General features: G+C 41.0%; 4 protein-coding genes and 1 non-coding gene across 5 annotated transcripts; all 5 read left to right on the plus strand.

Moving 5' to 3' along the window:
- Positions 1-1,733: 1,733 nt before the first annotated feature.
- On the plus strand, positions 1,734-4,016 carry CBF2 (Cbf2p; the record flags this gene model as incomplete). The annotated part of the gene is made up of 1 exon (XM_022818175.1): positions 1,734-4,016. One exon carries the CDS (start codon positions 1,734-1,736, stop codon positions 4,014-4,016), a length of 2,283 nt encoding a protein of 760 aa, XP_022674868.1.
- Positions 4,017-4,183: 167 nt separating this feature from the next.
- On the plus strand, positions 4,184-5,470 carry VPS62 (vacuolar protein sorting-associated protein 62; the record flags this gene model as incomplete). The annotated part of the gene is made up of 1 exon (XM_022818176.1): positions 4,184-5,470. The coding sequence occupies one exon, from the start codon at positions 4,184-4,186 to the stop codon at positions 5,468-5,470; it is 1,287 nt and encodes a 428-aa protein (XP_022674869.1).
- Positions 5,471-5,950: 480 nt separating this feature from the next.
- Positions 5,951-7,072, plus strand: BTN2 (Btn2p; the record flags this gene model as incomplete). The annotated part of the gene is made up of 1 exon (XM_022818177.1): positions 5,951-7,072. The coding sequence occupies one exon, from the start codon at positions 5,951-5,953 to the stop codon at positions 7,070-7,072; it is 1,122 nt and encodes a 373-aa protein (XP_022674870.1).
- A 335-nt stretch (positions 7,073-7,407) lies between these two features.
- KLMA_R217 lies at positions 7,408-7,482 on the plus strand. Its single transcript has one exon. It is a non-coding gene; the product is annotated as a tRNA-Ala (tRNA).
- Positions 7,483-8,362: 880 nt separating this feature from the next.
- Positions 8,363-9,259, plus strand: KLMA_20548 (SIS domain-containing protein; the record flags this gene model as incomplete). The annotated part of the gene is made up of 1 exon (XM_022818178.1): positions 8,363-9,259. The coding sequence occupies one exon, from the start codon at positions 8,363-8,365 to the stop codon at positions 9,257-9,259; it is 897 nt and encodes a 298-aa protein (XP_022674871.1).
- Positions 9,260-9,947: the final 688 nt, after the last annotated feature.

A 9,947-nucleotide genomic window follows, 5' to 3' on the forward strand; every position in this document is an offset into this window, starting at 1 on the left:
CTTATTTATATATGTACACCTATATTCATATATTTATATATATAACAACATATAGCATATACTTGAATACAAATTTATATGGAGGTATCTGTAGGTCCTGGCCTGTATATGCGCGCACGGTTTTTGCATTGAAATAAAAAAGTCTTGCTATGGTCAGGCCGCATCATCGCATTTCATATTTCTTGAATGTTCCGCAAAAGAAATAAAAAATGAAAACACAATAACAATGCCGTATTAGTGCAGTGGCTTCTAAGAGCACCCTTCAGGCGGTTCTTCGCTTCGAAACACCAGCCTGCCCGCTAGACCGCCAGACGCACACACGAAGTGCTTAACGAGTGGCTTGAGCATGAAAAGTCCGCTTGAGCACCAAAAAAACAACGCAACCGAAAATGCGAGGATCTTGTCTTGTTTGGTCAGGCCTTACTCAACACTTGTCATCTTGTTTTTGTGTTCGCAGTGCCCAGTGCCCAGTTGCCCAGTGCCCAACTTCCCTATGTATCCTGCGTTTTACAAGCTCTCCCTTTGCTTTGAAATAAGAGGCCAATTGTTTCTTCACCATTCTTAAACTTCTCCGCTCTAATATGCTGAACAGCCCTGGTCGGCAGGGTTTTACCCCTGCCCATGCTCACGCCTTACGCTTAGCATGGGGTTCCTTGTTAAAACCTCTTGTTACTTGCATCCAGCTCCGGCCTCGTTCCCTTTAGTGGCTTGCCCAACACCTAGCCTAACCTAAAACCCAGGGTTCACCGGTTGGTACGGTTGGTTCTGTGAGGTCATTGCTTTTCCCCTAGTAACTTCCTCAAAAAAAAAAAAAAGAAGCTCAGGAAAATGATGCGATGATTAAAATGGCTCGGGAAGGACGGTGAGTTTTTTTGTTTTAGTTTTTTTTTTTTGGTTTGTAGTGGTGTGTGCTAGGATGAGTAAGAGTAAGTGCATCGGAGTTGGGTTGTTGAGACTCGCCACACAAGTGGCATTATCGTACTACTTTCCTGATTCGGCGGTTGAGCGCGCGTGTCGCCGCTCCTGCCGAACTAGGCGCTTGTTTCCGTATAGGGGAGGGGATTCGTCCAGGATGAAAGAAAGAAAACAAAAAAAGAAGAGAAAAAAAGAACGTACACGTGACTTTCCGTACTTTCCGTACTTTCCTGTTTCCCTTCTCTCGCTCTAGAAGGTTTTTTTTGTTTTTTTGGTGCGTAGTCTTTTGTTTCTGCTCTTGTAATAGCCATGCGTGGAACGATCTCATGCTCTACGAATGTTTCTTGGTCGGTATTACACCGCCCGGTGTTTTCTGTGCACATTCGCAACCCGGCAATTTCGTCTCGTCTTCACGCACGTTGAACGAAGGCTGAACGGCTCTTAGATACTAAACGATACAGTAGAAAAGAAACGAGAAAGAAACCGAACCGTAAGAGAATTTGGTGGCGGCGATCCACCCTGCTGCGGTGTTGTGCGGTGTTGTGCGGTGGAGTGGGGGGTGGGGGATTGAAGAGAGAACGAGAGGTATTAATGTTGGTCACGTGACATCTATTTCGGTCGCTCTCGCGTTGGGCTGGCTGTTTTGATGTGAGATCGATCGGATCGATCAATCACCAAGCTTTCGGTTTAGAGAGACAAACAAGAAATACGCAACAAAGTATAGGCATCGCTATGCACAGAGAAAGGGAACATAACAAAAAGGGTGGCACAGCAGGATACTGGGTGTAGCAGAAGTGGATCAAAATAGGCCTTGCCCAATGGCTAAAATTGAATCTCTACTCAAGGAATTGCCTACGAGGACGGCGCATTTGTACCGCAGTATATGGCATAAATACACTCAGTGGCTTCAGGAACAGAATCAGGATGAAGTCGCCAATGATCTCGAGTATGTTCTCTCCTATAAACTCATCACGACGTATATCGTGTCTCATGACGATATATCCAAGGATCCTAGTCTTGTGTGCGAGGCATTGATATGGTTTGCTCGCGCGTTGGAGGTTGATGAACAAACCGTCACCCAGCTTCGAGAATGGTTGCATTGCCTCGTGAAAGTGTTGAGTTATGACTCTTCGAACATGGTTCATGTGTTACAGAAAATATCGATCAATCTTTGGAATCCAAACACGGATTCTTTGCAATCGAAACACTTCAAGACATGCCAAGATAAACTAAAATTGCTGCTTGATTTCCAATGGAAGTTCAGCACCAATCTCTCATTCGAAGATAGAACTTCCGTTTCGTTAAAAGAAATTAAGTGCATTCATGATCCAGAAAATAGAAAGTGTGGGTTGGCTCATACAAGCCAGCCCAACTTCGTGCTTATACCAAACTTTGACTCTCCATTCACCTGCCCCGTCTTTACAATGGCAGTGTATTATTATTTACGTTTTCAAGGCGTTAAAAAATACTATAAAGGGGATGGCTACGACGTTCTATCAGAGTTCGAGCATATACCTATCATTAGAGGCAAATCCTTAGATCAATATCCAAGAGAATTGACGGTCGGAAATTGGTATCCAACAATATTTAAGTATTGTGAACTTCCTTATACCAAAAAAAACTGGTTCCAAAGAAACCCAGAGTGGCCTGAATTTCCAGATATGAGCAAGATTCGCTCTACTCCTCTGGAAAGATCATCACGAGGTCAAGGTCAAAATGAATCTGGTGTTTCCTTTACTGATTCGGATTCAGGTTCTGATACAGAATATACATTCGGTATTCCTAATTTTATGATCGAAAAAATGAATCGTTCAAAATTTCAACCATGTCCTAATGTTCGCATTCAACTCTTCCCAACGGATCTACCTGCCAACCTTCAGCCTGTTTTTGATCTTCTAAATTCTGTCCTTGTGACTAATCTTCCTCTTCTTTACAAAGTTTTCCCAAGCCATGATATCTTTATGGACCCAACACTCAAAACTCCACAAAACATTGCTTTCCTAATGGGAAACAGAACTCTGGACATTGAGTCCCAACAAAGCATACTCTCAATGGTAATAGATAAGAAGGGTATCGCCTCTGAGCTAGCACCTACCTTGATTAAGTCGGATCCCAATGAAAACGGCTTGTTGACATACCGCAGTCCAGAAGTTCCTGAGAATATAACGAATTCGCTGGACGAAATTAAATCAGAATTACAAAATATGATACAATTACAGTCATCTGTGGGATTTTCGCAACTTATCACAGTTTTATTGGAGATTTTTCAAAAATTGGACATCAAAAGATCAAGTAAGCAGTTCGTTATTGAGCTACTACAATCGTGTAAAAACGATATGAAAAGGGCTCTTAGTAACCCAGATCCAAACTATATATTGCTGAAAAGCGATGATAACGGGAATAATCTTGGTGCATTAAATGACTCTTCGCCAGAGCTAGAAAATGAGAATAATATATTTGAATCAATGGATGAACAAGGGCCATTGAGGAAAAAATCTAGGCCGAACTACGCAGAAGATCCTCCTTCAGATGACGAAAATATGGAAGAACTTGCTCAACTTGTTAATCAACTTATCACCAGGAAACTAAATGAGAACTTGGCACAGCAAACAGATCGAATCATTAGTTCAATACAACCAATGTTAAGGGATATGGTTCGTGAGGAAATTTCACTTGCTTTAAACACCTCTAATACAGAGCATTATTCCGAGAGTAATAATGATACTAAAGAGAAAACTAGCAATAAAAGTAAAAATTCTATTAGTCCTTCTTTTAGTACTGAAAATGATTTTGAAATGAAACCAGAGTGCAATGATATACAATCTATTATTCTCGAATGGTTCACACCAAATCCAGAATGTGTTCATTCGATGAATAAAAAGTACGGTAATAAATGGCGGCTTTCGGATCCAAATAAATCTCTCTATAAGATGAGAAAACCAATCGTTCAATATTACATTCATTTGATTAATGAAGAGAAACTCAATAAATTTGATGCTTTCAAGAGATTGGAATTACTTCTTGATCGCTATGGGACTATTCAAACATTATCGGAAATCCTGGAGTCAGAAAAGAAGAATTCTTATGCATCGGTCACGTGATCATAGTTGCGGTCTTTATATATGTCGTAAACAAGTAAAAGAAAAGTTGTAACTGTAACCAATAACAAACACTAGTGTAACATCATCGGATATGTAATAAAGAGTTAACTTCATGTTTGGGACTTACATCTAGCTTTTAGGATAATTATAGAAGACCAGATGCAACTATGGAGGTGTTTCTATTGCTCTGTTTGCTTTTCAGTGCAACAGTTACAGCTGTGTACTTAAACGACCCTTTCACAAACCTTAATTTTACGCCCCCTATCAAATCACCTAATGAGCTCTTAAGGCATGAGCGATCACTAGCGGATGGTGAAATACCAGATTATGTCCTAGATAACTGCCCGTTGATTCATTTGTATAGTGAGGAGAGGTATTTTCCTGGAGATATTGCATCATTTTTGCCGCATTTTAGACTAGCTACTGGCAATAATGAGACGCTAATCGACAAGCCATTAAAGATATCAGATCTTAAATCAAAATATAAGGTATCAGGAGAAGAATATTCCAGTGACTCTTTATATTTGGACACTACGGAACGATTTGAAGAGGATCCCTCGTGGCTATTAGGAACTCATCCTGAATACGGAACAGGTTTAACAAGAGATGCGTCATCGATTTTGATTGCCGTCGACAAAGGGAATGGCTGGGTTGATGCCTATTGGTTTTACTTTTATCCATTCAACTTGGGTCCTTTTATAATGGGGTATGGGCCATGGGGTAATCACATAGGAGACTGGGAACATTCATTAGTTCGTTTTTACAAGGGGCAACCGCAGTATATTTGGATGAGTGCACATGGAGGAGGGGCTAGTTACACATACAACTGCATAGAAAAGAAGGATAGATGGAAAGTGACGCCAGATGGAAAGTTTGACAAAACTCAAGTCATTAAACGGCCATTGCTATTTAGTGCAAGAGGAACACATGCTAACTATGCAAGTGTTGGACAACACGCTCATGACGTTCCTTTCTTTTTCAGTGCCTTAAGTGATTTTACGGACAGAGGACCTCTATGGGATCCATCCTTAAGGTTTTATGGGTTTACATATGATGGCCATGCTTTCCACGAAAAGAAAGGCCAGAATATTGGTACTTCATGGTTGTACTTTTTAGGCCATTGGGGTAATAAGAAATTAAAAGCATCAGATCCCAGACAAAAATGGTGTCCAGTTCAATGGAGATACATAGATGGTCCAAGAGGTCCAGCAGCAAAAAATCTAGTTAGAACCGCGCTCTGTGAAAGGAGCAAATGGTGGAACTTTTGGCATGGATGTCCTGTTAGGAGAATGATCAAAAGAGGTCAGGGCTTAGACGCAGAGAGAAATGACCTCGTTGGTGACAATTGCGGAATAGCACTCTATAGAATCAGACCAAAATGGTTAAGATCACTCCTTCGGTTGATCACTTGGAGAGGGGCATTCTGTTTCTTCATGGATTACTTTACAGGCTAGTAACCCATTGTTGTTAGTATAATATATAGTATAATACAATATAAATACCATATAGGGCGTGCTGATTAATGGTCACGTGATTAGTAACCATTGTCTTTTTTTTTTGTTTTCACCATTGTTACCTAGACGTCATCGAGGATATGGCAACCGTTATGTTTGTTTTTTTTTTCTGGAGAATCTTCGAGAAGATTAGGGAACATTCTATGAAGGACTTATATCTGCCATTAGTAAAGATAACCGACGTGTTTCTTCAGATTATATTGGAATATACTAGAAGAAGCAACTGTGACGAGATAACAATGGCTTTCGAAGGTTTTTTGGTATATAAGAAGAGTGCTATTGGATGTACTTCCCAGATCATTCTCGCCAGCTTGACATCTTGTAATTATTTACTTCATTATAAAATATAACACAACACTCAGCGTCATCAATAGAGACTATCAAATCGCACCAAATCAAACACATCTATCCAATTACAGAATGTTCGCCTGCACAATTCCTGAGACCTCGCCATTCATTTTCACTCAGAATTGTCCATACAAGAGAAGGAGAACAGTTTATCAATACGCCAAAACTAATGTTAGATACCAGGTCGCTAATTTGCCAAATGAGATATTAGTGGAGCTCAAGAAATCAGTACCCAAGGCAACGATTGAGAAGCATGTGCTCTCTAATGTTAGAAGTTACCAGGATACTATTCCAAGATACAGAGTTGTTTCTGACTGGTTTGGAAACCAATATTACGTTGAGAACAAGGTGGACCAAGAAACCATTTTCAATGACGTTTTAAGATCAATTGACTGGAATCAGCTAGGTAAGAGCATTAGCAGGAAATTATTCTCAGATTATAAGATTGAATTAAAGCATGACGGAAAGGAACTAAAGGTTTCAAGTAAGAAGGACGAAATCGACCAGATTTTTGAATTGGATGAGGAAGTCGACGACGTTGAGGTTACTAAGATCTGTTTGACTGAGGATATGAATGATGCAGTTCTAGGGCTACGTCTAATCAAGAAAGTCACTGTCGAAGAACCAATAAGAAGCGTGGACTGTCATTCGGATGAAGATCAACCAACCTCGTACGACATACTAATGACGGAAGACTGCGACTCAAGGGAAGAGCCAGAGGAAGAGTCAAAGGAAGAACCAAAGGAAGAACCAAAGGAAGAACAAGTGGAAGAACCAAAGAAGGAGCACAAGAAGCGTCATCGTCATCGTCACCATCGTCACCATCATCACCATCACCGTTCCGAGAGTCTTTCAAACGACGAATCATTAAAACAAGATCAAGCAGTATCGTCTCCAAATAAAGAATCATTACTCGCATCCGAGCCAAAAGGCACGAACGGCACGTACAAAATTGATATTGACTTCAAAGATCTGCAAAACGCTTCAAGAGAGTCAGATTCAGGTTCTGAGGAGTTTGTCGAGAAAGAGTCTCAGATTGCAGATGATAATAATAAGCCACAAATTTCAAGAAGAGGTTCTTCATCTAGCTCTGGTTCGGTAGTGTTGGAAGAGGTCGAGGATGAAGAACACAAAAGATGGCAGAGGTCTTTATCTGCGTCACCATCCGGCCATTCCGTCCTAGAAGATGTATAATATAAGACTTTAATAAGTAGTACATATAATATATTATAATGATACGTTTATGAGCGTGAAACTTTTTACATTACGAGAGAATACTAAAAACGGTACTATTGATGTGCAACTGCTATTGGGACCCGTTTTGTTGTTTTACACCTTTCGAGAAATTGGCATCTTAAAATACTTTTGAAAGCTAAAATGTTCTAGTTGGACTCTTTCTCTGTAACGAAAAGTAAATGATGATGATGATAGAGTGACTACTCGATATTAAACAGGAACAGGAAATGGTTGGAGGATCTAAACAACAAGTCAAAACCAGTTTTTATTCCCCAAAACAACAAGAAAATAACTGGGCGTGTGGCGTAGTTGGTAGCGCGCTCCCTTAGCATGGGAGAGGTCTTCGGTTCGACTCCGGACTCGTCCATAATTTTTTGGTGTCACTCCTTCGCTAGAAAAAAGCATATTGACTCGGCTATGCGTCAAGCACAGAAAAGCGAGAGTAATTTGTTTTCTTTTTAAATTTCTGTTTTTTTTATTTTTCGAATTGGGTGAACCGTTAACATATCCAGCGTACGGCTGAAGCACAGGTAATTGTGTTTTCATGAACGGCCCGATCGAGTCGAGTCACAGAGGGTTCATTTGCTGCGTCTGTTGCGCAAATTACAGATTAATTAGGAAGGTATGACACTGGGTGGCGTCGTATAGAGTGGATTACCAGTGAAGCGTAACTTCACGTTGTTTAGGATACATTGGGCTGAACTAGAGGTGCTTGTTAACAAGTGGAAAAGAAATTCGGTTTACTTAGTAATGTAGTAAGACGGTCCGGACCTTTAGCAAAGCTTCCCGCGTGGGGCGAAGCTACTTAGGCCGATCATCTTGTGTAGTTTTTCCGAATAGCCCCGATAGTAGAGTTTTTTATCTTTTTCAGGAGGAAAAAGCAAGCTACATAGGGGTTTGCTTCGACCTCTTGTCTACTTTTCTGCTTTCTAGTGTCTTTAAGTATGTGATTTTACATGGCCCTTTTTTTTTTTTTTTTTTTTTTTTTTTCAACAGGCGAAAAAAAAAGCTTCTTACTGCTTTTCTATGCTAAACTGTAATGAGATATATATCAGTGTGTGGTTAAGCAGTTGTTGTGCATGGTATACCTAAAAACATATATATGCAAGAGATATTTTTTTTTGACGATTTAACCGCAGGGAATTAGCAAGGTATACCAATCATTTGGCGCTTTGCCAGCAGTTCCTGTATCTGAAATTTCTATCTCTCTCACACACACGAGTTGAGAGTTGAGAGTTGAGAGTTGAGATGGACTTCTCCGACTTGTTGTATCACCATGCATTAGCGTTTGAAGAAGCTGCCAGATTTTATTACGATGAAGCAGAATTAGAGAAATTGCACGAGGCTCTTAGAGGGATGAGCAATGGTCTTGGTTCTGGAGGAAAACTTGTGTTTGTTGGCTGCGGAAAGTCATACAAGATAGTATGCAAAACGGTAGCGATGCTAACATCAATGGGAATACCGGCTCGTGATTTGCATCCAATCGAGGCCATGCACGGAGACTTGGGCTACTGTGGACCGGCAGATGTGTTGGTGTTCTGCTCGACGTCTGGAGAGACGGACGAGGTGATCCATCTACTAAGATACATGAAAGCGGAAAATAGCCCATGGGAGCGCAACTTGAGAATCGCTGTGACGGGTAACAGACAATCCACGTTGGCCCAATCGTGCCATAACACGATAATGGTACCCCAGAGCGACAGATTCAAGGAACAAACGCTCCAAGCCGGCCTACGGGCTCCCACAGTGTCGACGACTTTGATGATTGCAGTTTTAGACTGCATATGTATCGAGCTCAGTAAGCAGTGGTTTAAGAACGACCTTGCAGCGCGAGAAACGTTTTTCAACCAGAGGCATCCAGGCGGTGGCATCGGCAAGGTGACTTCTAGCGCCAATTTGGCGCAACTTGTACAGCCGTCACAAACTACCCCCGATACCAATAATACCCCAACGTTCCATACATACGTTGTCAAGCATGTCTTGACAGAAACGGAATTTCTATCGATACTGATTACGTACGACTACATTCAGTTCAACAATAAAAATGGTACCCCTACCCTTACCCCTACCTGCCTTTTGCGTGAGGAATACAAGGGTGCGGTACGCTCGGGAAACCTCTCTGAATGGTATGCCCGCTACTTGTAAATAAATTTAATTATATAGAAATAAACTACTACTGGTGAGGTCCTTCGCCCACTAGGGTTTCTTGATCCCTTCCTTACTGTGTTTCTAGAAACACAGTATTCCAGGACCCTCCCTACCTAGATAACAACTGCGACTGTTACAGCACACCCCACCCCTCTTTGAAACGGGTTGAAACGCCAGCGCGTCAATTCCATTTCTGAAATATACACGGAGGGCTATATATATATAGCCATATGTATACGTATATATATGCTCCCTTGTATCTGTCCATTCATGTGTAGATCAAAGCTTCACTGCGCTCCATACGTCTGTCAAACAAGATCGGCCCCCTTCCCCCTCCATTGTCTTTGCCAAATATCTAAAATCTATTTTTGGGATACTATTTTTTTTTTATTTTATTTTGGGACATTTCTCATCTAGGACAAAAAAATACAGGGACAAGATCAAGACGCGAACTAGCACTACTCTAAATACACGTCTCAGACACGACCGACTAACAAACAGGTTTTGAAAAAAAACAACAACAATCAGACACCACTACCAGCCAGGCATCAGCCAGACAGAGAGACGTCGTCGAACAAACTAAATAATTACAGGTTTCTATAAATTGATCACTGCCACAACCTGTGTCAAGATTATCCCACGCACGAAACTAGGAAACCTACCGGACTATTACATTACATTTCTT

Source organism: Kluyveromyces marxianus, chromosome 2 (assembly GCF_001417885.1).
Source record: "Kluyveromyces marxianus DMKU3-1042 DNA, complete genome, chromosome 2".
NCBI lineage: Eukaryota > Fungi > Ascomycota > Saccharomycetes > Saccharomycetales > Saccharomycetaceae > Kluyveromyces > Kluyveromyces marxianus.